The 27,829-nt window shown below is 45.1% G+C and overlaps 2 protein-coding genes across 7 annotated transcripts in view; one reads left to right on the forward strand and one right to left on the reverse strand.

Moving 5' to 3' along the window:
* Positions 1-992: 992 nt before the first annotated feature.
* LOC121136166 (vegetative cell wall protein gp1-like) lies at positions 993-9,068 on the reverse strand. The gene is made up of 3 exons (XM_040735910.1): positions 9,045-9,068; positions 6,198-6,807; positions 993-1,245 (listed from the first exon to the last, which is right to left on the reverse strand). Exons 1-3 carry the CDS (start codon positions 9,066-9,068, stop codon positions 1,082-1,084), a joined length of 798 nt encoding a protein of 265 aa, XP_040591844.1. The 3' UTR covers positions 993-1,081.
* The window catches only part of Kat6b (lysine acetyltransferase 6B), a 175,643-nt gene continuing 152,877 nt past the window's right edge, over positions 5,064-27,829 (forward strand). For 3 of the 6 annotated variants that reach the window (XM_013123169.3, XM_040735984.1, XM_040735985.1), the window contains exons 1-2: positions 5,064-5,201; positions 22,750-23,616. In XM_013123169.3, coding sequence (XP_012978623.1) covers positions 22,996-23,616 — 621 coding nt within the window. In that variant the 5' untranslated portion in view covers positions 5,064-5,201; positions 22,750-22,995. Of the gene's footprint in view, positions 5,202-6,233; positions 6,325-6,741; positions 6,891-20,307; positions 20,511-22,749; positions 23,617-27,829 lie in introns of those variants that run through there. The other 3 variants (XM_013123170.3, XM_013123171.3, XM_040735983.1) reach the window with 3 other exon arrangements.

A 27,829-nucleotide genomic window follows, 5' to 3' on the forward strand; every position in this document is an offset into this window, starting at 1 on the left:
TCTTGGTAGATGTCTTTGGTAGTGTCTTCTAGGTTCTGGAAACTGGGATACTTTTATGATGGCTAAAGGCCTTCTCACCTTTGAGTCTTAATGAAAACAAAAGTATCCCTGACAACTGTTCTCTTCAGCAACCATCAGTCAGTTCCACAGTCTCTCAGCACCCTTCTCCCCTCAGAATCTCACTAGAGGCTGAGACAGCTTCCTGGCTTGCAGAGTCAGTATTTTAGAACCTGACTGAACTGTGTGCTTTGAAGAGATATTGATGGGGACGGGGGCTTAGTTTGGTAGAGTACTTGCCTAGCAAGTCTGAAACCTTGGGTTCATTCCCCCAGCACTAAAGAAACGTGGCCTGCAAGCTCAGCACTTAGGCTCAGAAGGTAGATTGAGTGCAGCAAGCTTGAGCCCAGTCTGGGTTATGTGAGACTCAGTCTTATTTACACTAAAAATTTTTTCATGTGGTATATATATATGTACATCAAGTACATCACATGAACACAGGTACCCACAGAAGCCACAAGAAAGAACTAGATTCTTTGGAACTGGAGTTCAAGGTGGTTATGCCCGGTGGGGATGCTAGGAACTGAACCTAGGTCTTTGGCAAGAACAGCAAACTTTTCTAACTGCTGAGCCACTTTCCAGGCCCACCTCCCAAACCTCCTTCCTCCTGCCAGTGGTGGTAGTGCACACCTTTAATCCTAGCACTTGGGAGGCAGAAGCAAGAGGCTCTCTTGAGTTTGAGGCCAGCATAGTCTACAGAGCTGGTTCACACAGAGAAACTGTCCCCCAAAACAAACAAGAACTGATACCTGACCCTACCCTATTTTAATTAGCCTCAGGTGAGACCTAGGGAAAAGGTTAGGCCTAGCACGCCTCAGATGAATCCCAGATGGGAATGGTGCTTCAGAAGGACAACGGTAGGTAGGGTGAGGTAGTTATCACATGGGCAGGCTGGTGGTCCATACAGCAGAATATGAAAAACTGTGCACCCCGAATTGGGTGAGTGCTTTTATTTATTCGGTCCTTCAACAAACACCAGGGTTAGGCCAGGAAATCTTGAGGAGGAAGCAGCCAGCAGCTTAGCCTAGATGTGGAAGAGTCCTTCAAGGTCTCTGTCAGATAAAGTAGGGGGTGAGGACACTGCTTGCAGAGAACAATGGAGCTGGTCACAAGTCCTCAGGAGTGTTGGGTGTAGTCCTCCACTGTCCAGTTGGCAGGCTTTGGTTTCAGACTTGAGCCAGAGTGCATCTAAAAGATGTGAAAGCTTTTGTAGGCGTGGTAAGGCAAGCTTATGACACTAGAACCTGGAGATGCAGTGAGTCTAGGGTAGTCTGTCTCAAGAAAACTAAAACTAATAAACCAGTCAATCAAAGAGCAGGAAGGCACATGATATCATTTGAAGTAACTTGGGCTGTTCCTTTACAGAGCTGGAGTTTACTAAATAACTTAATGATCGACTGATCTTTATTAAATAGTTTAATGATTGACTGATGGCCTCTTCCGCCTGTGACTACTGAAATCAGACATTGTAACCATGTGGGCACTTGGCAGATGGAAGGGGGTGCTATAGGCTAATGCTTTCTGAGGGCCTAACTGGAGGTACACAGAATTCATCATGGGCTAGGCCTAGACCACTAAAGTCAGGGCTTCTACCTGCAGCTTCTTCACCCAGTTTTCTCCACTTCAGGGTGACTCTATGTGGCACTTCTTATTTAGCTGTCTGACTTGTCTCAGAGCAAGTAAAAAATGTCCCGAAGATGAAAAACCTTGTGGTTCCCTTAGGCTCCCTCCCTACCTACTCTGTACTTTGTTACCACTCAAGGACACACGGGTCACACCATGAAATCATCCTGGTCCTAATTCTGACCAAGACATTCATGGAATTATTTCTGTTGAGGGGGAAAAATTCAGCCTTGCCTAGCAGTTCTCAAAGATTGAGAATTTCAAGACAAGTCTTGAGCTAACAATGTAGATTTGGGAGCCCATTCCAGAGCTACTGAATCAGAACCTGGATTGGGCCAAGGATGCTATCTGGGAAGCATCCCAGATCATTTGATTCCAGTGATCTGCAGACTGCTCTGAGCAGCACAAACAGCTGTTGGTGGTTTTCTACAGTCAATACACTTCTGGCAGAGGTTGGCTGTTTCAGGGTGCTGGGGGCCAGGTGGATAAGAGCCGTGGTCCATAATCTTGCAGTTCCATGTCCTGCAGAATCTGTACTATGCTTGTTTTCAGTTCTAGCTGTTCCTAGGTTAACTTCTTAATTGAGCTATTCACTCAGCAGAAACTTGAGATACCACAGATAAGAAAGAGCTTTAAGAGTAAGCATTAAGTATCTCTGGCTGCGTCTGTTATTCTCAGTCCCACTTATCTGAAGAGGCAGATTTGTCAAAGGACAAGTATCCCTCCAGGGGAGTATCAGTGGGAAAGCTGTATTCCCTTTCCTTGCCACACCCGCTGGAGAATTTTGTTAGGAACAGAAATTAAAAACTATTATTTCTGTTTTCTGAGTTTGATAGCTCCTGGCACTACAGCAGCACAAATCTAGGCAAACATCGATTTTTCACCCTGTCTCTTCTGCTCTGGGAGTGGCTGTGAGGCTTGAACCCAGAGCTTTAAGCAAGTTCTCTACTGATGGAGAGGCCTAGCCATTACTTTTTTAAGACAGGGTTTCTCTATGTAGTCCTACCTGTCCTAGGACTTGCTCTGTAGATCAGGCTGTCCTCTAACTCACAGAGACCTGCCTGCCTCTGCCTCCCCCCCCACCCATTTCTTTAAATAGCTTATTTGCTGTGATGCTCTGGAGATCCTTGTGCACAGTGAGCCGAAGGTTCTGGGTTCCATCCCAGCACTGAGCCTTAGGGCTTCTTTGGTGGGAATGAAGGCTTCTCCAATGTAGATTTTTACTGGTTTTACTTGCATCTTTTAACATATTTGGTTTGAGTATAGAGTTCTGGAATTTTAAACCTTGTTTTTAAGACATGGCTTATTTTATTGCTTCAGATAAAATGCAGTCAGAGGGTTGGGCTGGTGGTTCACTATCTGTAATTCTATCACTTGGGAGACCGGGTAGGACCGCTGTGAGTTTGAGGCCAACTGATCTATAGAGCAAGACCTTGTCTTGTCTCAAAAAGTAAATAAATGTCACCCCAAGGGACCAAGATGTAACTTAAAAAATAAAGTGCATCTGGGCAGAAAAGCAACAAAGCAAAACAGAAAGACTAAGAACTCCACCAACATCCTTAAATTTACTTTGTAGCTTCTTAGAAAATAAAGTTCTCAGCGGTTCACCATAAAACAATACACACCTTATAAAACCCCTCTTTGAAATAATCTAAATGAACTAGACTGAGTTATGAACTAATGTCTTGTAAAAATTCTCCTTCAGCAAATTATTGAAGATCTTCAATGAAACAGACAGGAAGTGATTTACTAAACCCAACCTAGGGTTTGCTTTATCAGTGATGTAACTCAAAAACAACCAAGCCAATCAGTGGTTGAGACTACCTTGTGTTTGTTTCCCTGGGCTGAGCCTGAGAGTGCCCAGATTTAATCTCAAGAGGTTTGTGTTTTTAAAACTAACAGCCAAGTAATAAAACACCTATAAAAGAGGTTTATAATGGGACTGGTGACAGTTCTGAGTGTAGTGTTACAACTCTCCTGCTCCCCCTCTCCCTTTTAAAAAATCTTGTATTCAACTCTGCGCCCTTTGTCTGGGCTTCTTTCTCACCTTGCTGAGGGCAGCACACTAGCAGGGAAGCTCACCCACCAGATTAGCCTTTGTGCATTAAGGCCTGCCTGTGACAGGGCTGCAGCCGCCTGCCCTGTCTGAGAGAAGAATCGAGATAAAGCTGTTCTAACAAAGTGCCTACATAGTTGCTCATTAGTAGTTTCTAATGAGTTGAAGACACTGCTGCTGTGTTGTCAGTGCATGAAGATGTGAGTCAGTTAGGGCAGAGAAACTGGGATTCCTACTCCTTGACATCCCACATCTCCTCACCGGGCCCCCAAGAACATCCCGACTCAAGGACAGAACTTCAGGCAACAGGTGGTTTTTCCACCCAGGCCACCATGCGGGAAACTTGGCTTTCTGAGGGCCATAGGTTTCTCTTTTCCCTAGTGGCCTGGGAAGGGGAACAGCGTTCAAATTCTGTAGAACCCTTTTCTCAAGCCTACCACCTTGCCAGCATCCCACCAAACTCTGGGAAGAGTCAGGGATGTCTTTTTCAGAGTCCGGAGGGCGCTGCAAGGCATGTGGGCAGTTTTAGAGTAGCCTTGCCTGGGCGGCCAGAGGATTCCCCCATCCTCCCTCGTATGGGCCTCAGGAACTCCGGGGGCCCAGGGGAAGCCTGGAAAACCGAAGTTCGCCATCAGCCTTCCTTGCAGCGCAGGGCAGAGACGGGGGTGGGGTGGGGGGCAGCGGTCTCCCCCCGCCCAGCCCCCTGCCATCCAGCTGCACAGTCCAGGAAGCACCCAGAAAGCAGCTCCGAGCTCGCCAGCCCCTCGCAGGCCGGGAGAGGGCATCCTGAGGGGCAGCTTCCCTCTCCAGCCGGAGTCTGACATCCCCACTCCCACCCGAGGATGCCTGTCCGCAGTCGCTGAATGTCACTGCTCCCTCTTCCTCCCTATCAGGGTAGTCACAGCTACTGAGGCATCCCCCACCCCAAAACTGCCGCGGTCGCCCGAGGGTACGAAGCTCGGGAGAAGGACGAAGTTTGGGGCCCACGGCGGCGGGAGGGGGGCGCGTTTGAGAAGACCGCACCTCAGTCCCAGACCTGGTGGACACACTCCCCGCCCCAAAACGGCCCAGGCGTCCCCATCCTCTCGAGGACACCGGCATCCCCGCCCTCCCCCGAGGGCGGTGAGCGGAGCCCCCCGGGGCGGAGGCAGGTACCCCCGGGGCGGAGACTGGGGCGGGCGGGGTCCGGGCTGCGCCCCCGGCCGGGCCAGGCGGGCTAGCGGGCGGCGCGGGGGGAGCGGGGCTGGGCGGCGCTGCCTCGGGCTCTGTGCGCTGCAGCCCGGAGCCGAGGAGGAGGAGGCGGAGGAGGAGAAGGAGGCGGCGGCGGTGGGTCCCGGGCGGGGGGAGCGCGGCGCTGCGGACCCGGGCGGCTGGCAAAGGACGAGGCGGAGGCTGAGGAAGGCAGCGGGGAGACCCGGGCTGCAGCAACAAAGGGCAGCAAGCGATTGGCCGGGCTGCGGGCGAGGTTAGCCGGGGACCCGGGTGGCCGGAGGCAGCGGCGAATGGTGCACGTGCTTGCAGACACGGGCGAGTGCGGAGCCGGGGGTGCACGCCCGGCGGGGAAGGGGGCTTGGACCCCCTCCTCATGGGATGACGAGGAGGCTGCAGTGAGATCGTTCCGCCTGCACCCGGCCCGGGGCTGGTAGGGTAGGGGGTCTGTGGGGGGGGGTAGGATGCGAGCCAGGGGGCGGGCGAGTAGTCGCCCGGGACGGGACAGGGACAGGAGAGAGGGTGGAGGAGGGGGGCGGGATGGAACGCTCCGGGCGGCGCGCCCGTCCGCGCGTTCCTCGGCGGGAGCTGGCGACTGAGAACCTCGAATTTTAACTTCGCGTGCCCGCCCGCGCGCGCCCGCCTGCGCCCACCCCTAAATCCTGCGGCCGCCGCCAGCGATCAGCTCTCACACAAACTTTAGCTGCGGGCTAGGGGGCTCTGGGGCCGGGTGGGGGAGGGGAGGCGAGGCCAGGCTCCTGATTGGCGTCGCGAGCGGCCAATGAGGCCGGGCGCCTCTGCTGCGCGCGATCCAATCCAGTCCCAGAGGCGGAGGGGCGGGTCGGCGGAGGGAGAGGTGGCGCGGCGTCCGTGCGGGAGGAAAAGGGCTGGACCAATCGGTGCCCGGAAGGGGCGGGCCCCGCGGGGTGTTGATTGGTACTGGCAGGCGACCCTCCCTCGGGGTGGTGCCGGCGGGGGGACGGCGGGTCGAGAGGTGTGTCTATGTGGAGGCGAGATGACCGGCAGGAAGCTGCCCCAATGGGGGGCGGCGTGTCCAGCGAGCGCGTGAGTGACAGGCCTGCGGGCCAACGGCTGGCCCGGAGCCTTGGCGGTCTCGTCCAATGGGGCGGCGCCGGGGCGGGGCCGCGGCTCGGGTTTAATGAGACTCCATTGGGCTGTAATCAGTGTCATGTCGGATTCATGTCAACGACAACAACAGGGGGACACAAAATGGCGGCGGCTTAGCTCCTACCCCTGGCGGCGGCGGCGGCAGCGGCGGCGGGGGCGGCGGCACCTCCTCCTCCAGGCGTCAGCCGCGCTTTCGCTCCCCGGCAGCGGCAGCGCCCCCGGCAGGCGCGGTGGTGGCGGCGCGCGGCCAGGTCTGTCACCCACCCGGCGCGTCCCCAGGGGGAGGAGACTGGGCGGGCGGGGGACTGACGGGGGGCTTGCCGGGGACCCGCGACGCCCCTCCCACAGGCCTCTGCGCGAGGGTCACCGCGGGGCCGCCCGGGGTCAGGCTGCCCCTCAGCGTGACGGTCGGGGGCGGGGGAGAGAGGGGCGGGGGGACAGGCTCCGCCCCTGGCCGAGCCTCCGGGGCAGGGGGCGGGGCTCGCGAGCGGGAGGCGGGGCAGAGCCGGGGTGGGCGGGGCTGAGGAGTCGGAAGGAGGGGGCCGGGAGGGGATTTCTGTGCGGGAGTGAGCTGGCAGGATGGGTGCCAGGGTCGGACGAGGGCGTAGCGGGGCCGGAGGATGGAAGGTGGCATGGGCAGCTGGAGGTGTAGGAGCAGGTGTAGGAGGGGCAGCAGGGGGCACGAGGTTTTGGTGTGGGGAAGGGACCCAGGGTTGTGTGAGGCTGGTGAAGTGCTGCAGACGGCGAGATCGCGGTTAATTGGGAACGCACTAAGGATGAGTTTGGGTGTGGTGAATGTGGAGTCGGGAGAGCATTGGTGAGTGGGTGTTGCCCTGGGGGGGGCGGGTCTTGGCTTCTGAGGTAGATACAACTGCTGTGATCAGAAAGAAAGAATCGGGCTGAATTCCCATGTTGGGATAGGATAGAGGTTTTCTGTCTCGATGGTAAATTAAAACGGAGGATGGGATAGTTAAGTTTGGAGACTTTCTAAGAGGTGATGTCAAGGTAGAAGAAAAGACTTTAATGGGGAGGCTGTGGGAAGAGGCTGCTTTTAGTTTGCCAAAATATATTGGTAGTAGATCAACTTATCAGTCAGGTGATTCAGAGGACTAGGGGAGTCTGCCGCTGTAAAGAAATCGGGCAGGACTGAGCAGAAGGTCTGGGTGGGTGTAATTTGATGGACTGTATACTCAGTCTTCATTGAGCCAAGAAAATGTTTGGAAACTCATTTGATAGGCTGGGTTGCCTTGAGTAAACGTGAGCCAAGTCTGGAAGGGGCGGCAGGAACAGGGAGAGCACAGAGTGTCCTGCGAAGAGACCCGGAAGCTTGCTACTTTGGGCGAGAACGTTTGGTGGTTTTGGACTTGGTAGCACTTTGATTTGGGCAGGGTTTAGGGAGCGATGGGAACCGGCAGGGTGAATGCAGAAGTAATGACCTTCTATGCACCGTGGAGGGGTTTTAACACCTGCAGTTTCCAGAGACAGAGTGTTGATATGTGAGAAGAGTAGAGTTATAATGAGGCAGTGATAAGAATTACAAATGTCAGAAAAAGGAAAAGAGCGTGTGAACCACGTAAACACTTTGGGGTGGAGGTACCAGGAAATTCAAGGTAAAGAGAGGTTACAAGTAGAAGTGTATGGCCAAGAGGTAGAAATAGTAAATGGAGCTTACTTGTTCTGGCATAATGTTGGTTCTTTGTATTCCAATAAAGAGTACACGCACGTACACGCACCCGCATGTACATACGTACGTATGCACACACAGTTTGCATGTGGTGTGTACAAGTGTGCACTGTTCCCCACTACCCCTTCCTGTAGCCCTTGCCGTGATATAGGGTCTCCTACTGAATTGGAAGCTGGCCATTTTTGCTAGGCTGGCTGATCTGCCATTGAGCATCTGGAGGCTCCTGGTCTCCACCCTCCATTGCAGGGATTGCAGGCAATCTAAACCGTGCTCAGTGTTTTACATTGGTGCTGGGGATTTGAACTCTGGTCCGAATGGTTTCAGAGCTATGCACTCTGAGCCATCTCCACTCCAGTAAATTATAGTTTTAGGAAGTACATCTTTCCTTTCACACTAATAGACCATAAGTTTTGTGGTGTAACTCTGAAATAAAACATTTGATTGCTTCCTTATTATAAATTGATTACACATGTATCACAGTCAATTTGAGGTGTTTAGTTTTTAAGAAGGAGTGGGTCAGGTACCTGTAACCTCAAGTTCAATTTTGGCTTTTGAGGTAAGTCTGGGTAGGTAACTCTGTGTTTAAATATGCGAATCAATAAATAAGGAAGGAAGTTTTAACTTGAGGGAAGGATTTAGATGACATGGTCAGCTGCACTTTAGCCTTTTGGCTGCATCTGGGCCTCTGGGTGGATGCTCCATGATTATGTTTTGTCTTATGGGCTAATGGACTACCTGTGAACTCAGGCGGGAGCTGTCAGTGGTAAGACTTGTGGATGAAAAGTAAATAGGGTGTGGAGGAAGTTTGACAAGTTATTATTTGGTTTTTGAGACAGGGCTTTTCTGTGTAACAGTTCTGATTGCCCAGGAACTGGCTCTGTAGATCAGGCTGGCCTCAAATTTACAGAGATCCTCCTGCCTCTACCTCCTGAGTGCTGGGATTAAAGGCATGCACCACCACTGCCTAGGTTGAAAAGTTATTTTAATGTGCTTCAGAAACTTTACTTTTTTTTTTTTTTTTTTTTACGAGACAGGGTTTCTCTGTATTGTTTTGGAGGCTATCGGTCCAGCCCGGCATTGAACTCACAGAGATCCGCCTGCCTCTGCCTCCCGAGTGCTGGAAACTTTACTTTTTTGTGTGTCTAGGAGTGTGTGTGTATATGTGGATGTGTGTGTGCTCACACACTCTTGTATTGCTGCAACTTTTGGGGAGGTTGATTTTCTTCACCTCCTGAGTCCCAGGGCATTCAAACCCGGGTCATCAGCTATGCAAACAAGTACCTTTACCTGCTGAGCCTTTCCTCCACCCATGGACGTTTCATTTCCCTCACTGAGGCTCTGACTTGTAGTTTTTAAAGGTAGTTCTGTGAGTAATAACCCTTGGCTTTCCGCATGCACAGGTACAGCGGCATTTGTGTCTAGAGAAGGCAATTGGTTAGGGAAAGTAGGAACGCTTGGTCATAGTGATTTGGATTGTAGAATAGTAAAAGCATGCATAGAAATAGGGCAGAGGAACATAATTTTCATATCCTCTATTCCATTGTTGCTGAATGTTGTAGCTGTTTCTAGCTTGGGGCAATAGTGAACAGAGTTGCTTAGAGCATCCCTACACATGGCACATACGTATATAAGTTTAAGTTTACTCCTAAGAGTGGAGTAGTGCTCTATAGGCAGGGAATATATATAAACATATGAACATTCTGTTGTTCTCTGTCCTTTCTGACACCCAGTCTTGTTAGCTTTTATTTTATTTTGGTTTTCGAGACAGGGTTTCTCTGTATAGCTTTAGCTGTCCTGGGACTCACTTTGTAGATCAGGTTGGCTTCAAACTCACCGAGATGTGCCTGTGTCTGCCTCCTGAGTGCTGGGATTAAAGGTGTGCACCACCACTGCCCAATTTAGCTTAAAATTTTTTTTTTTCCGAGACAGGGTTTCTCTGTGGCTTTGGAGGTTGTCGTGGAACTCACTCTGTAGACCAGGCTGGTCTTGAACTCACAGAGATCCTCCTGCCTCTGCCTCCCGAGTGCTGGGATTAAAGGCGTGCGCCACCAACGCCGGGCATGCTTTTTAAAAATTTATTGAGTCTAAATTTTGAGTAGTAAGCAGATTGATCAGCCTTTCATGTATTAGTGTTTGGCTTTCCTCACTTGTAAAGTTCCCATTCCATCCCCTCTTTTCTTTTGGAACTAAGTCTTTTATTACGGCTTAGAAGTTCTTTTTTTAATGTTGTTCTTTAATAGTTTGTTTGCATTTGTTTTTTGTGTGCATATGGGTGTGTGTGCATGCCTGAGGGTCATGCACTGATGCATGTGTGGAGGTCAAAGGACAACTTTTGGTAGTCAGTTCTTTCCTTCCGCAATATAGGGATGGAACTCAAGTCAAGCCTTTACCCTTCACCACTGTGTTGACCTGGCAGTTCTTTATTTACGGTGAACACAAGTCCTGTGTGCAAGTCACAGATACCTTTTCTATCGTGTGGCTTTCCTTTTCACTATGTTGTATCTCAGTGAACCGAAGCTCCTAATTTTAGTGGAGTCAGCTTTATTGGTCTTTATGGGTAGTGCCTTTTATATCTTGTGTTAAGGACTGTTCTGTGGAGTGTTATGTCCTGAAAGCTCTACGGGCTTTGTAAGATGTGTAACTGAGTAAAACACTCTTGCTGACCCCAGCCTTGCCACCCACCGCAGGTCTTCACTTGCTCTTCTTCACATTCTCTGTCCTCTGTCTTGAATTTTTACTTGTTTGCGGCCACAGCTAAGGGCCAGCGCTGCCTTCTCTAGTCTTTTAGGAGAAGTGGTCATATAGACAGAAGTGCAGCCAGATTAGATTTTACAGGCCTCCAGCTGACTGTATTACCCTTTCCCCTTTTACGAGCTAGCGTTTTATTGTGCTCCTGGTATGGGTTTGCCACCGGCCTTGCTTCTTTCATATCTGTTATCTCAGTGATTCCTCTTAACAGTTCTGTAAAACAGGCTTGTACTCTCATTTTTACACATGAGAGCCCCAGACATAAATTGATTTACTAAAATCCCACAGTTTAGGTAACTAGCAAAGTAGAAACTGAATTGCAAACTCTCTAACACTTTTTTAAAAACTTTTGTTTTTGGGTTTTTGGGACAGGGTTTCTCTGTGTAGTCCTTGTTGTCCTGGAACTCACTCTGTAGACCAGACTGGCAGTCTGCCTGCCTATGTTCCCGCCTGTCTGTGCTCGGAGTGGATCTAAAGGTGTGTGCCACCATATCCCACTTCTAATACACTTCTTATTAAGTCACACTAACCTGTTGAATAAGATTTCTGAAGCCTATTTGTAAAAACTTTATAACCACAGAGAAGTCCTTCCTCTTCTTGTTCTGGATTTATTTGATTTGGGTGTTGGTGAGCATCTGGTCTCTGTGTTGTACACCCTCAGTCTCAAGCAACTTAGATAATTGTACCATCGTGCCTGATTCCCAACTTCCATGCTCTTAGTGTAAGGTCCTAGTTAAGACACACAGAGCTGTAAATTGTGAACTTGGATAAAGTGCCTCTTTTTTGTTTTGTTTTGTTTTGTTTTTCGAGACAGGGTTTCTCTGTGGCTTTGGAGGCTGTCCTAGAGCTAGCTCTTGTAGACCAGCCTGGTCTCACACTCCCAGAGATCCACCTGCCTCTGCCTCCCGAGTGCTGGGATTAAAGGTGTGCACCTTGCCTGGATAAAGTGCATCTTTATATATCCGAGTAACCAGTAGTCTTTATATGTGATTCAGACAGGCATAGTGATCCCAGCTTCAGACGCTGAGGCAGGAGGATCCACAGATGTTCCAGGAGGGTATATACCACCATGCCTGGCACGTATTCACTTTCTTTCTTTTTTTTATGTATTCACTTTCAAAAGTAGATTTATAGTTCTCTTGACATTTGTTTCTTGTTTTATTTATTTAATATTTTGAGACATGATCTCACAGTATACCCTCTACTGGCCTGGGATTCAGAGAGATGTCTGCCTCTGCTGCCTAAGTTCTGGATGTATGTGTATTACCATGGCCAGGTATTTATTTTACTTATAAAAATTTATTTCTGCCAGGCAGTGGTGGCACACACATTTAATCCCAGTATGTAGGAGGCAGAGGCAGGCAGATCTCAGTGAGTTTAAGTCAGCCTGGTCTACAAATCGAGTTGCAGAACAGCTAGGGCTACATAGAGAAATCCTGTCTTGGAAAAACAAACAAATTTATTTCTCTGTCTGTCTGTCTGTTTGTCTGTCTGTCTGTCTCTCTCTCTCTCTCTGTGTGTGTGAGTGTGTGTGTGTGTGAGAGAATCTGTTCTAAACATGCTTGTGGGAATCTGTTCTCCCCCCATATGGATCAAATTTTGGTGACAAGCACCCTTACCTATTGAGTTGTTTTGCAGATCTAATATTTTTGAGTTTAAAAGGGACTCATTTGTTATCTAGGTATGGGGTGTCTGTCCTGAAGGAACTAGCTCAGTGTCCTGGAAGTGACCTGCCTTTTCAGAACAACCCTTTTCTTTTATTGTGTGTTTGCATGTGTGGGTGCATATGTGTTTATAATTGGGGAGACCTGGAGTTGACAGTAGGTGTGGTGTTCTCAGATATCACCCTCTATATTATATATTGGGACTTGGTCTCTTATCTGAATGCAGAGAGCTCATTGATTTGGCTAGTCTCCCTGCCGGCTGGACTACCACTTCTACCTATCTTATTTATTTATTTATTTTTCTGGTTTTTTCGAGACAGGGTTTCTCTGTGGTCTACCTATCTTTTATGTAGGTTCTGGGGCGTGGGACAAGTGATATACCTGATCTCCTCAGCCTTAAGAACTCCCTTTAAAATCCAGATTAGTTCCTTTTTTAGATGTAGGATCTCATGTATCCCAGGGTGGCCTTGATGATCCTCCTGTCTTCCACCTCCCCAGAGCTGGGATTACAGCCTTGTGTAACACCCAGAAAATTATTTCTTAATACTTTGTTCCCTGTCATTAAAAACTGAATAAAGCTGACTTGCAATTAGAGAGAAACTTTGGATTGAATAGAAAAATGTAAATGCTAGAAACACTCTAAATGTAGTTGATTATTTTTTAAGTGGGATGCTTAGTTATCATAATTACTAATCAGTGCTGGCTTCAAAGGCCTGCTCGACTTGTGATGACTTTTCATCTTGCCTCACTCAAATCCTCCCTTTTACAAGGGATCAGATTTCCTGTGATGTTCCTAACAGTGTGATTAAATTTTAGAGACTGAAACTATTGAACCCTTAAATGCAGGAATGACTGTGCAAACCTAATTCATGGCTTAAACCAGGAGATTTGGGACCTGTCCCTTCTAATTTATGATGATGATGTTGAAACTAATCTTTGCTAGGGATTATGGAAGCTGTAATAGTTTATTGATGGTTCAGTTATTGTTTGTTGAAGCAGATTTACACAATTATAGTTTAATGACATAACAAGGGTATTGTCAACTAGGAGAGCATGACATGAAAACTTAAACTTACAATTCATATAATATGTATTAGTGAAATGATAATTTTCATGGTGATTTAGCTTCTTAGAAATCCTTGTAAAACATTATTAGCTTATGAATTGGAAACTCTATGTTAATTAGTAGTGGGGAAGAAGTTAGTATTCCTCTAGAAGATTGGGAATTAGAACTCAGCTGACTAGCATGCATTGAATGTCTGCTTTGGACTTGCAGTTGCCTTAGACTCTTAAATTTCATCTAAACTAGACGGATATTTGGAGGGATGAAACCATTGCTTGTTTGGTTTCTTTGTCACTCCTCCATTTTACTGGTTGGATGTTGCCAAAATGATTCAGGTGTTTAAAATATTTGTGTATGTGTGTTGTTCCTACTTATGATATGTACTTTGTGGTGTCATGTGTTCCTGCATTACCTATTTGATAGGTCACATTCAGATGTCACTGTCATACTTAGGCACAGCTAAGTTTCTCTTTCTCCTCTTCTGTGTCTCTCTCTGTCTCTGTCTCTCCCTCTACACACACACACACACACACACACACACACACACACACACACTTTTGTTTTTGCTGTGTGGTTCAACTGGATTCAACTTCTTGACTACCTACATAAGGATCCCAGTTCCTTATGTGGTCCAAGCTGGCCTGGAACTTGAGATACTCTTGTCTCAGCCTCCCAAATTCTGGGATCATAGGTGTCAGCCACCACACCATGAATTCAGGGTCAGCCTGGGCTTCATAGGGAGTACCTGTCTCAAAAAAAAACAAAAACAAAAAACAAACAAAAAAACCAAACAAACCTCAAACATGCATTACGTCCCTCTTTTGATCCAGTTGTATCCCCAGAAAGTACAACATGTGAGGATGAATCAAGCAGGAGTCCTGGTCCTGTGTTAGTCTGAATGAGAATGGATCCCCTAGGCTCATGTTGGAACTTGTGGTTCCCAGTTGGTGGAACTATTTGGGAAGGATTAGGAGGTGTGGCCTTATTGGAGGCAGAGTGTCACTGGGGGTGGGCTTAAAAAGCTAACCTTTTGTTAGTGCTCTGCCTACTGTTGGCTGGTAAGGTTGCAGACTTTCAGTGACTGCTTCAGTGCCATGCTCACCATCCTCTATCTAGAACCATGAGCCCCAAATTAAATGCTTTCTTTCTTTCTCCCCCCATCCCCTAGCTTTTTTTGTTGGGAGGACAAGATTTCACTATGTAGCTGTGGTTGTCCTGGAACTTCTATGTAGACCTGACTGCCTTCAAACTTACAGAGTTTGCTTCTGCCTCCCAAGTCCTGGGATTAAAGTCATGTACCACTATGACTGGCTTAAGTGCTTTTTTTTTTTTTGGTTTTTTTCGAGACAGGGTTTCTCGTGGCTTTGGAGGCTGTCCTGGAACTCCCTTGGTAGTCCAGGCTGGTCTCGAACTCACAGAGATCCGCCTGCCTCTGCCTCCCGAGTGCTGGGATTAAAGGCGTGCGCCACCAACGCCCGGCTTTAAGTGCTTTCTTATATAAATTGTCTAGGTCATGGTGTTTTAATCATAACAATTAAAAAGTAGCTAAGATAGCTCCTAAGAATTGTATAATTAATTGGTCAGTGCCAAATGAGCATAATACAAAGTGGACATGAATTTCAAAATGGTTGGAAAGCTGGAAGTGTGGGATTTGTTGGGTGTTGATTGCACTCATCCAGGAAGGATTTGACTTGACTGGTGTCTAAGTTTTGTATTGTTTATTTTATACTTACTTACTTTCCTTTTGAGACAGGCAGGCTTGGAATTTTCAGTCTTTCTGGTTCCCTGGTCCCTGGGGTTGATTGAGTACAGGCATGCAGTACTGAGTCAGGCTCTCAGCATCATCTTTCTAAGTCTAACTGAAGCACCCTGCATGGGAGGGTGCTCCACCTTGGGACCCAGCAAGTTGACTTCAAACTCATGTAGCCAAGGATGATTTTGAGCTTTTGATTTTCCTGTCTCTGGGTGCCAGGGTTACAGGTTTGTGCTATCAAGGCTGACTTTATGTAGGGCTTTGTGCATGCTAGGCACAACTCTACCAATGGAACTACATTTCCCAGTCCCTAGTTCTTTTTAGAGGTTTTTTTTTTTTTTTTTGAGACAGTGTGTCATTATTAGAATTCAGTGTTGACTGGGCCGGCCTCGAACTCACAGAGATCCTCCTGCCTCTGCCTCTCAAGTGCTGGAATTAATAGTATGCATCACTATGCCTGCCTTCATTTTAGTTTTTAAAAACATTCTTTAATAATTTATGGTGTCAAAATCCATATAATTTCTATTGCTATTTTTGAGGTAAGGTCTCAGTCTGTATCTCTGGCTAGCATAAAACTCATTGTGTAGCCCAGGCTGGCATTGAACTCTTGTCAAGTGCTAGGATTATGGATGTGAGCTACCATTCTGGTGATAAATATTTTATTTTTAGTTTTTGTTTTTTTGAGACAGGGTTTCTCTTTGTGTGGCTGGCTATCCTGAAACTTGTTCTGTATACCAGGCTGGCCTGGCAACTCTGCCTCCTAAAATTAAAGGCATACACTAACTAACTGCCCATCTAATATAAGTGTTTTGTAAGAATGTAGTTATAGGCTATCTGATCCTTTGTGTCTAGTTTCTTTTACAGTATAATGTGTTTCAGTGTTATCCATATTATAGTAGTGTATATATCTGTCCTTAATTTGTCTATTTTGTGGTTGAATAATCATTGAACTATTTTACCACATTTTATCCATTCTGCTCTAGAAGGATGTTTGGGCTCTTTGTACCTTTGGGTATTGTGAACAGTGCTGTTAAGAACATGTTTTGTTTGTATTTGTTGGAGACGCTCTTCTCAGTGTTTTCAGGGATCTGACTTGAAGTGGACGTGGAGGGTCATGGCAGTTCTGTTTAGGTTTTGAGGACTTCCCAAGCAGTAGTTTGTTACTTCTTAGTAATCCACTTGGTTGATTCTCGCGTGCTCTGTTCTGGCTCTACTCTGCCATAAGACTGAGCGTAGGGCAGGAATGTGGCGTCACTAGTATTCATTGCTCTTTGACTAGTGCCATAACCGCATCTCCCAGTTTACATGTATGGGACTCAGTTTTCAGGGAGGTGGATGGAGTCAGGGCTTGCAAGGTGCCAGTCATCTCCATGTGTGAGACAGTGAGTATATGGTTGCAAACCAAGGTTACTATTTTAAGCCATTGTGTCACTTAGGTGTGGTGGGTGGCAATGGAGGGAAGAAGTCAAGGTTTCTTCCTTTAGCGGCTTGTGTTGTTTTGTCAAAGATACCGTTAGTATTTGATGGTGCTCACTCAGTTTATACAACAGTCTTTGAGAGAAAAAAAATCATGGGGCTTATAAAAGTAAGAGCTAAAAATAGCAAGTCAAACCCAGGATGATAAAAGAGTAAACTCTGTTATTAACCTTTGTTTTTCTACCACTGTTTTTGGCACATCTGTAATCTCATGGCTTGAATGTTGTGACACTACTTTTCAAACAGCACAGGCTTTACTGCTAGCTTGGAAGAGGCCTCTCAAGATACTTCTTTTTTTTTTTTTTTTTTTGGTTTTTCGAGACAGGGTTTCTTTGTGGCTTTGGAGGCTGTCCTGGAACTCACTTTGTAGACCAGGCTGGCCTCGAACTCACAGAGATCCACCTGTCTCTGCCTTACAAGTGCTGGGATTAAAGGCGTGGACCACCAACGCCCGGCTCAAGATACTTCTGATAGAGATATTTAGACTTTCCTTATGCTGCCTCGGATACTTCTGAATAGTGTTGATATTTACATAATGCCAATGAGACTTAGAGCTCAGTGTAGGGCCAAACATTTCCTGAGATCTCTGTAGAATGGCTTGTAATGAATGCTGTAAATAGGGTTATAAACTGCAAAATACAACCATGTAATTTGCTGATTTTTTTTAAAGCTAAAGATAAAATGTTTTATAACTGTAGAAAATAGAAGGATTTAATTTGATGTGGCATGAATCTTCTGAATTTAGGATTACTTGCTACCTTTTGGTAGCTTTTTTTTAAACTTTAAGTTTTTAAATAGAAAAAAAAAGGGAAGAGAATAATGATTTTAGGGTTTTAGTTGTGACTGAATGTCCTGTCCATGTTCAGCAAGTCCTAGGACTCTGCAAAAGAGAAGTGGTGTGGATAATTTTGAGTTGGGGGTAGGGGTGTGGAATTTTTATGTGACTTTTTAATAAATTATGCATTTTTCCTATAGATTTGTCTATCTAGTTAGATACTACTTAGGCCAAAATGAAATTGATTTTCAGTGTATTCTCTTAGTTGTACCAATTTAGGGTGGGACCAATGGGATGTCAGAAACAAATCAACCCCAGATTAAAAACTTTGCTGAGGATAATGTACACAGTAAAAGATATGTGCATATTTAGTGGAGGATTGGTGGCAGGTAAGAGGTTTCTGATTTGATTTCTTTCCTTTTCCTAGCTTGTGTGTGCGTGCTTTCTCTCTCTCTCTCCTTGTAGCAGAGAGCTGCTGAGTAATTAACTTTGTTGGTTGATGTCAGATGAGAGCTAATTCTGAGATTAAATTTAGGAGAGGATGCCCTAAGGTCATCTGATTATTTTGTGGAAGACTAGGATACAGGTACTTAGGATTTCTTTTTCTCTGTTGTTTTGAAGTGAGAATGATCACCTTGCCCTGAACTGAGGCTTTGTGGAACTGATGTGTCTTTCTCTTCAGTAAAGCTGTCAGTCATATCTTGGTAGCCCATAACCACAGTAACTTACAAGTGTGTAAGTGCTAGGTGGCCTTTGGGACAAATAGTGACTGCTGCCTGGGAAAAGCTAGTGCTGACATTCAGAGGAAGAGGGATCACTTGTTGAATTGTGTGTACCCTAGTGCTCTCCCCTCTAAAGTGCTACACTTGCTGGTCATGTATATTGTTTCATGATAGGATTCTTTTTTTTATTTTTTCTTCTCTTTTGGTTTTTCGAGACAGTGTTTCTCTGTATAGCCTTGGCTCTTCTGGAACTGTCTCTGTAGACCAGGCTGGCTTGGACTCAGAGATCCGCCTGCCTCTCCTCCAGAGTGCTGGTAGGATTCTTTTTTTTAAGAGACTGTCACAAACCTACCTAGTTTTAGATTGGAGACTGCTCACTGGGACAGAACATCTATTACTACTGTAAGTGACTTGGAGGTGAGCAGGCCTCTGAGCATTCACCATTCCATACTTAAAACTTTGTTTCCTTTGCTCTTGTTTGTGTGGTGTGGGTCAGAGGACAACCTTCAAGGTCCAGCTAGTTTAGTTCTCTCAGTCTGTGTGGCCTCCAGGATGGAACTCAGGTCTAGTGGCCAGCGCCTGCTGTCTGCCGAGCCCTCTCACCTGCCCACAGGGTGATCATAGGGTTAATGCAGATAATCTGTGAAAAAAAATTGGATAAGAGTCAGTTAAAAAAAAAAGTGAAATGTGGTGGCGCAGGCCTTTAGCCCCAGACTTGGGATGCAGAGGCAAGTGATCTCAGTGAGTTCCAGGCCAGCCTGGTCTACAGAGTGAGATCTAGGACAGCCAGGACTGCCACACAGAGAAACCCTGTCTCGAAAACCAAAAACAGCAGCAAAAAATCTAAATGTACTTCTTTAAGCACTTTCCCAGGGCTTTTATTTCCTACCTTGGATTGGCTATTTATAAGTATCCCTCAGTGGTTTGAATCAAGTGACTATGTCACCAGATGCTCACTGATATCTCACTGCAGCTGTTGTTGGAGAGGGGTTTTGTGTGAGTATTGAGAGCTGGCTTAAGGGATATCCTTATGCCCAAATAAACATTTCCTTCCTTTCTTCTTTTTTCTTTGTGCATGCATGTGTATGTGTGCAGATTTGCCTGAAGACCTGGTTAATCTTTTTTTTTTTTTTTGTCATGGACTGTTAAAACATTTGGAATTGCAATTCTGGTATTTTCCCCCATTTGATTTTATTTTTTAGATATAAAATGTCAGTCTTGCTGAGATGTGTTGGTAATTGAAATGGATATGGATGGTTATTTTGGTTGTGGACACTGATTATGGTAAAAGCTTGTCGGGAATGTGTATTACACAAGAAATAGATTTTGCTTTACTGAATGCTCTTTTGCTTATGTACATAATCTGCCTAAAAGCAACTTTGTGTTGTTGGACATTCTGGGACGTCAGGTGTGTTTGTGATTCCTCCTGAAAAAAATGATGGAACATGAAATCATCACTTCTAATGACATTCTTCTCCAAACCATTTTACTTTGGGAAGGTGCGTTTCTTGTTGTACACATTCTGACAAGGGATGCTTCTTGCTTTCCTTGTGGCTGTGCATGGAGAATACGCCATTTATTCCCGAGCACAGCGCTCCAGGTCTAATGTGGAACACTTGGATTTATGTAACACAAAAGCAGATGACAGAGTCAAGATTCAGGCAGATCAGAAGATAGCCCAGATCAATTTTGGATTCCAGCATTTAAAAAGCCCAGAGTGGTGTGCATGCCTGTAGACTCAGCATGTGGAAAGCTGAGGCAGCAGGTTTGTGGTGAGTCCCAGGTTAGCTTGGACTACATAGTGAGAGTATCAAGCTAGTCAGCTAGCAAGATCAAAAAGAAATAAACAAGAATAACAGCAAAAAGTCAGCCCTTCAGCTTCTGTAAGGAAGGCTGAAAAGGTTTGGCTTGACAACATCTATGAAAAAAGATCTGGGCATTTGTTTGGTCTTCTGCTCAGCACGGCCATCATGTTAAGGGAGGAGTTCCTGTCATTTTGGGTTGCATTTTTAATTGAATAACCCTGGACTGTGGATTTTTAAGGTAGACATTAGCAGAAGTAGTAAGCAGCCATCAGGCAGCTGTGCTTAGGGATCTAGGTAAAGGAGGGCTTGTAAGTAGAAGGGGGAGTTGGAAGGGGGTTGGGTTGGTAGTATTTTTTTTAAATTTTAAATTAACTCTTATTTTCAATGTACACTGGTGTTTTGCCTGCATGTCTGTGTGAGGGTGTAGGATCCCCTGGAATTACAGTTAACAGTTGTGATCTGCCATGTGGGTGCTGGGAATTGAACCCAAGTCCTTTAGAAGAGCAACCAGTGCTCTTAACTGCTGACCCATCTTTCCAGCCTCATGTTGGTAGTGTTTTTTAGAAGATACTTATTTTCAAATATTTGAAGGCCAGTCATATTGAAGAGATAGTAAAATGTCTTGGGATTGTTCCTGAGGAACTCCGACTAATGTGTAGAAATCCCAGGGAGGTGGAGGCTTGCTCCTGTGGACAAGAAATTCTTATGTCTGCTGTTGCCTCCAAAGGTGAAGGATCTTCAACCACAGTGAGTATTTTAAGTGAAGATTTGTGGCCTGTTAGGGATACTGAATAAGGACTTTTTACCGGGCAACTGAAAGTTGGTCTGGATGACCTAAGGTCTCATCAACTCCACGTTTCTAAGAAGGGAAACAGAGGGATCTGACCACGGATGTACAGAGAAGCTTTTCAGGCCATGGGCCAGCTCTGCAGTAACACCAGGGTTTTTGTGTATGGGTGTTGTACTCTCCAGTATCTGTCTAAGGAATTTGGAGTTTCTCTTGTTTGGTGTATACATCCAAATCAACAATAAAACTTTAATTTTGTGTTTCATAAGACTCTGTTCAAAGTCTGTAGATGTTGAATTTAGTAGACAGGTATTAAACAGATAGTTCTCTGTCCAGAATGTTAAGTGCCATACATAGGCAGTGGACCCTGAGCAGTCAATCCTGGAGGCGATGTTTAATTATCCCCCTTATCTATGGCTTCTGTTAGCAGCAGTTAAAAGTATTGTGTGGAAAACTGGAGAAATGAACAGTAGTTTTTCTTTGTAACTTTAAAAATAACCTTTATTATAGTACATTGTTGTTTTTTATTTAATAGTTGTTAATGTATATTGTAACTGATTTGTAATTAGAGCGTATTGTTAGTTTGTGGGTACAGGGTAGGGAAAACCCCTACATAGTAATAGTATATATCAGGTGCAGTATCGCTGTTCTAGACCTTCATTTGTGAACTTGGAACTTTTCCCCATGGGCCAGTGGGACACTGTACATGTGCAGCCTATAGTGTACTTCTCTAGATGGTAATAGAGCTGGGTGCAGAGCCCTATCGGTGTCTGCAAAGGCAGAACTAGCTGAAGCACTGGGCTGTGCCACATGGACCAGGGATGCCTGGGACTCTGAAATAATAATAATAATAATAATAATAATAATAATAATAATAATGTCCCCTGAGCTATAATGAGCTGTTGATTGGTGTAGCCTTGAGCCTTTTACATTTAGAATTGAGCTGACAATCACATGACAGTTTTTTTGGTGGTGGTTTTTTTGGACAAGAAGACAGTCTTACGTAACCGAGACTGACCTTCTTGCCACCTCTTCTCAAATGCGAGGGTCCCAGGCTTGTGTGTCACATCACACCTAGCAAAACGATGTTATGGTGGGCACGCTGTCATCTGGATAGAACGGGTGACAATGGGTGTTACCTGAGAGCAGTAGGTGTACCCCAGTTCCTAAGCCAGCGTTGTACTCAGTACCAGATCGGATAGCAGACGTCTATGGGGGCTGACACCCTGGCAAGATGGAGCCAGAGTTGTAGGGATTTTCTTGCTGTTGAGGAGGGGAATGAGTTGGAACGGGTGTTAAGATACCTAGAGCACTGCATGATTGAAAGGTGAAGGGTCACACTACTGCATTAGTTTGATTTGCTAGCCTGTGCAATAGAGGTCTTACTCACACACAGATGCTGTGCAGAGCAGAGCACCACAGCATCTTGATTCTATCCAAATGGCTAGGCTGGACATTTTCTTATGTGTGAGTCTTGGGAAATACCTTACCTAGCTCAAATCAAGATTATTGTACTTCTTAAGCTTTTGTTTCTTTTGAGACAGTTTCTCTATGTGGCTGGCTCTTGGCTGCCTTGCGACGTCTGTGTAGATTGGGCGGGCTATCTTTAGACTCAGTGATTTGCCTGCCTTTGCTTTCCTGGTGCTGGAGTCAAAGGCATGCACTATCATTCCTGGCTTGTATCCAGCTTTTTTGATACTTATATCTATGATTTACCTTAGACTACATTCACATTAATTTATTAATTTTATTAATTTATTATTAATTAATATTATTAATTTTGGTAACAGGAATACATTTGTTTTGTGCTTTGGGGGATGAGGGACAACACATACCACAGCTTTGGATAGTAAGGTCCTTCCTTTCACCTTGTGGGTTCCAGGGATTGAACTCGGGTGTCAGCAGTGCTGGGGCAGGTGGCTTTACCTGCTGAGCCACCTCCTGGTGCATGGAATCCATTATTCATATAACTTAGATGGGGTCTCTTAATGCTCCTTAAATTATTGCATGTAAACAAAGAAAATTCATTTTAAAATTCCTTTGTAGATTGTGTCTAGAATCTGGTTGGATGGTATCATTGCTGTGGCTGTGTTGCACAGTACCTGCCTGCCACTGTGTTCATTTTGCACCTGAAAAAAAAATCTTATTTTTAGAAGTTCCATTATTAAGAGCCTTTTGTCTCCTTTTTTATCCTTTAAGGTCTTGATTTCCTAAAGATGTCTTTCACTTGAAGAGTGCAGTCTTTCCCGTTGGTGAACTCAGACTGTCAACATTACCTGACTGTCCTCTTCATCTTTTAAGGATGGTTGTCCCTAAGATGTTGCTTGACATGGGCTGGGATCCTCTGCCTGTCTGTTGAATTGTGACTTTCAAATGTGCAGTTGTGTCAAGTACAAGAAGAACCTCTATGGGTAACGTCTGTGTTGGAGAAGCCATTTGTCAACCATGGTAAAACTTGCAAACCCACTTTACACAGAGTGGATTCTTGAAGCGGTGCAGAAAATCAAAAAGCAAAAGCAGCGGCCTTCTGAAGAGAGAATCTGCCATGCGGTCAGCACATCCCACGGCTTGGATAAGAAGACAGTCTCTGAACAGCTGGAACTCAGTGTTCAGGATGGCTCAGTTCTCAAAGTCACCAACAAAGGCCTTGCTTCATATAAGGACCCAGACAATCCTGGGCGTTTTTCATCAGTTAAACCAGGCACTTTCCCCAAGTCAACCAAGGGGTCTAAAGGACCATGTAACGATCTACGCAATGTGGATTGGAACAGACTTTTAAAGAGAGCAATCGAAGGCCTTGAGGAGTCCAATGGCTCCTCCTTGAAGAACATCGAGAAGTATCTTAGAAGTCAAAGTGATCTCACAGGCACCACCAACCACCCCTCCTTTCAGCAGAGGCTGCGGCTAGGGGCCAAGCGCGCCGTGAACAATGGGAGGTTACTGAAGGACGGACCACAGTACAGGGTCAATTATGGGAGCTCAGATGGCAAAGGGGTGCCCCAGTACCCCAGTGCGTTTCCATCCTCACTGCCACCTGTCAGCCTCCTGCCCCATGAGAAAGACCAGGTGAGCTGCATTGGGAATACTGCTGTTGTAGCTTACACTTCCATTAGGTTGTTCCATGCATGTACACTTCATGTGGACAAGTGTTCTCTACCCCCGTCTATCTCCAGAAATGTTTATGTTACAGTTCATAACATCAGCACAACTAAAGTTGTGAAGCAGCAGCAAAAATAACTACCGGTGTGTGTGTGTGTGTGTCTGTGTGTCTGTGTGTGTCTGTGTGTGTCTGTGTGTGTGTCTGTGTGTGTGTCTGTGTGTGTGTGTGTGTGTGTGTGTGTGTGTGTGTGTGTTGGCCACCTAAACATAAGGAATTGTGTTAAAGGGTCACAGTGTTAGGAACATTGAGAACCACTGCTGTAGAGGAGATTAATTTTTTTTTTTGCCTCAAAACTGGCTTTTATATTTTGTGTTAGGATGTTCATAGCATAATTTTTTACAAGTAATTTTATGACATATTGAGGGCTTCCTCAGTAATTTAGAGTTAACATAATACTTATGTGACTTGTTTTATGTTGTAATTGCTAAATAAACTTCTAATTCACCTTCCTCAAGCCTAAGAAAGGAAATTGGGGGTTTCCTTCCCTTGTTTGTAGAGAATAAAAGCCTCCATACTCATTTTAATATTGATAGTCTTTGGATTTTGAGAGTTTTATTATGTGACCTAAATCCCTGTTGTTTCAGTCTAAAGCCATTTATTGTCAGGTGGTCATTGGGTGTAGGTGAATGTTTGGTGTCTTTGTTAAACTTTTGAAAATTGCATTTATTGACCTATTTGTTTGTATATGTATGCACGCATGCCTGCGAGCCACAGTGCACATGTGTAGGTCTGGGGACAATTGCAGGAGCAAATTTTCTGCTTCCATTGTGGAGATCCTGGAGATCAAACTCAGGTTGGTAGGGGGTGGTAGCAAGCACCTTACTCACTGAGACATCTGGCCAGCACAAGACTTTGTGTTATTTTTATAGCATTATAAGTACATGGCCGAGTGTTGTAATTGCTGAGATTTTTAGCCTCCCGTTGGATATGATTTTCTTGGTTTTATTTCAAATATACTGAATTAATCTCCAAAGTCAAACTAAAGTAGAATGGCAGATTGTTTGTAAATTAAGCCTTTCAGTTTTTGCATTGCTCTACTGTCTTTAGGTTAGGTACAGTCATTGATAACAGTTAATTTTATGTTTAAAAACAACATTAACCACTGTTAATAGGAGGTAATGGTGCCTGTAAACTTCATATTGAGAAAGGGTTGAAACCCAGGTGTTAGGGCTCTGTGGGAGGATAGCTGCCTGTCTGGATTCTGTCTCGGCTCCTAGGGACTCAAGTATTTGCTTCTGTTCTCTGGGTACAAAGAACCCATGGCATGGCCCCTATTCCCCTTTGTGTTTAGCTGGTAAGGGGGCCTAGCTCTGGAAGCTGAGCAAGACAAGGTCTTTGCATAGGTGCCTGAAGTCTAGAATGGATTTCTTAACTGTACTTTTACCTTCTTGGTCTTCCACAACGGTTACTTATCCATTGATGATGGTTGTACTAGTATCAAGACATGAAATAAACTATGAAATGTTCTTTCCGTAACTTTCTTTTAAAAAAATTACAGAAAATTGACTAAATTCCTGAACACAGCCTTAAAACATTTAAAAACTTTCTGTTTCTCCTTAAAACAATTAAAAAATTTATTGTTGTTTCTATTTATTTAGAGATAGTACTATTTAGAGACTCTATGTAGCTTTGGCTGTTCTGGAACTGTATATGTAGATCAGACTGGCCTGGAACAGAGACCTGCCTGGTTTTGTTTCTGAGTGCTGAGGTTAAGATGTGAGTCACTGTTGGGTGTGAGTCACAATGCCTAGCTCCTTAAATATTTTAATAAAAGTATGTGTGTGTGTGTGTGTGTGTGTGTGTGTGTGTGAACATGTCTTATAAACGTTCCCTAGAACCATTTCTTCATAAGATTGGTTGTCTCTGTTTTTTATCCTCAGCCAAGGCAAAGTTTTATAATTATCAGGCACATGGGTCTAAGTTCAGGCACCATGGCCATTGTAGTATCTCCGTGAATAGTTGTATCCTGGAGGCATTTTTCCTTGTGCCGGAGGACTTGGGACAGATTTTCCATAGCACCTCTCCTCCTTTGCAACCTTGCTCACCATTTCTTGCTAACCTTATCATTTTTTTAGGCATCATCTGTACAGAGCTATTTTTAGTCTAAAGGAAAATTTCATGTTTGAAAGTGTCTAGGATTGAGAACAGAGTAGTTTATTGCTTAGCATGCAATTGCAGCTGCTCTTTCTATGATGTGCATCTTTAAATTGTCCAGTTAGCATCATTGTTTAAGCTGGAGCTGAGAAAATGTGCTCCAGGTATTTTTTAGGTAGGAGCTCATTATGTGTATAGCTCAGACTGTCTTGGAACTCCCTGGCTAGCACAGAGAGGCTTCCAAGTCCTTGTGTGTGTGTGTCTGTGTGTCTGTGGCTTTGGAGCCTGTCCTGGAACTAGCTCTTGTAGACTAGGCTGGTCTCGAACTCACTGAGATCCACCTGCCTCTGCCTCCCAAGTGCTGGGATTAAAGGCGTGCACCACCACCGCCAGGCAATTTCTGGCCTTCTTTTTTAATATTGAATGCCTTTCTCTGTTGCTCTCCATTGTAATTTCTGAGACAGAATCTCTCCATGGACCTAGAGCTCGCTGATTTGGCTACATGGGTTGCCAAGAGAGCTTCAGGGATCCTCCTTTCTTCTCTGTCTCAGAGCGAGGACTACAGAAGTCCACCCACTGCTCCCAGCCTTTTGTACATGAGTGCTGGGGATCTAAACTCAGATCCTTGTGTTAATGTGGTGTGAGCACTTTACCCACTAAACCATCTTCCTCCCTATCCCCAATTTTGTAAAATAATGCCGAGACATTGTTTCATTCAGTTGCCCTGGCTGGCTTTGAATTTTTGATCCTCCTGTCTTAGTCTCCCTCCCTAGTAGCTGGAATTTCAGGTATGTCATCATGCTTGGCAGAATTCAGGATACCAATGGAAACTGTTCCAAGATGATACAATCTATACTATAGTTTGGTGAAATAATGTCTTTCAAAGAAGCTGCTATTGAGTTTTCTTTTGAGTAGTTGAATGTCATTGTAAGAGAGAATGAACAACAGCTGGTATTTTATAGGTGTAAATGCTGGCCTCTTCCAAGTAGTTCACCCTTACCTCTTGTCTCATAGTTAGACATAGAGGGAGGTAGATTGTTGTCCTACTTTTGCAGATGAAAAACTGAGGTGCAAAGCTTAAGCAATTTGTCCAAGGTCATTAGAGCAGGTCAAGCTGTGATTCCATCTAGATAACTTTAGTCCAGAGCTCATTTGTTCTGGGCAGTGTCCTGGCCAGCACTGCAGAAGTCTCTCTTACAGCTCTGCAGTCCATCAGAAGCAGTTTCCTCCCAACAAGTAGACTTGCAGGGTTAGAATTTTGGTAGTTGTGATGAGCTTATTTTTTCCTAAGCAGGTACAATTTATAATATTATTAGCAAACTTGAAATGCAGGGGGAGTAGTAGATCTGTGCCTTATCAGATGGACCCTCAGCATCGCTCCTATGCACTACTGCTGGGAGGGAAACAGCAGAAGCTACGGTAGAAGCTCCGCCCTGGAATGTCATTGCTGGGCTTCTGATAGTCCGCAATTCAAATTGGGTATTACCATTCTCATTTCTTAACACGAAATGCTTTGTATTTACTTAAGAAGCTTTCTCGGGTGAGGTGATATGGAAATGAATTAAACCACTTCAGATAAAACTTTATCTTTGATTCAGCCAGGGAACTCCTAAAGGATAGTATTAATGTTTCTCATTAAAAGTGGTAAAGCTCAATTAGGTCAGATTATGAGGACTTTAGAAAGTCAAATATTCCAAGACAGTCTTCAGTTATCACACTTTGTAGCAGTAAGATTCCATTTGCACATATGGTCTGTAGAATTTTTATAAGATCAGTTTAGTCCAATTTTAAATGGACTCCTTAGTACTTCACTTGATTGAGACTACCATCCTAAAATGTATTAAATGTCAAATTGTGGTATGTTTCTGGTGCATTGTAAAGTAGGGGTGCTCCAAATAATGCTTTTGAATTTTTTTCTTTAGGAGAAATGAAAGAATTATTAGAAGAGTTTTAGAAAAACTGAAGGTAGTTACATGAACATTGAGATTGTCGATAGGAAAAGTTTTTATAAAGGAGCACAGGGTT

The sequence above is a fragment of the Mesocricetus auratus genome, unplaced genomic scaffold (assembly GCF_017639785.1).
Source record: "Mesocricetus auratus isolate SY011 unplaced genomic scaffold, BCM_Maur_2.0 Super-Scaffold_100053, whole genome shotgun sequence".
In the NCBI taxonomy this organism is placed as follows: Eukaryota; Metazoa; Chordata; class Mammalia; order Rodentia; family Cricetidae; genus Mesocricetus; species Mesocricetus auratus.

Bases quoted from the DNA above. Each gene is read 5' to 3' on its own strand.
- LOC121136166 (XM_040735910.1), bottom strand. From the start codon at position 9,068: ATGGGTGGAGGAAAGGCTCAGCAG. The intron at 6,808-9,044 runs GTAAAGGTACTT...CGCCGTCTGCAG, and splicing joins GTGGAGGAAAGGCTCAGCAG to CACTTCACCAGCCTCACACA. The intron at 1,246-6,197 runs GTAGGAGCTAAG...CACATCTTTTAG, and splicing joins TGCCGCCGCCGCCGCCAGGG to ATGCACTCTGGCTCAAGTCT.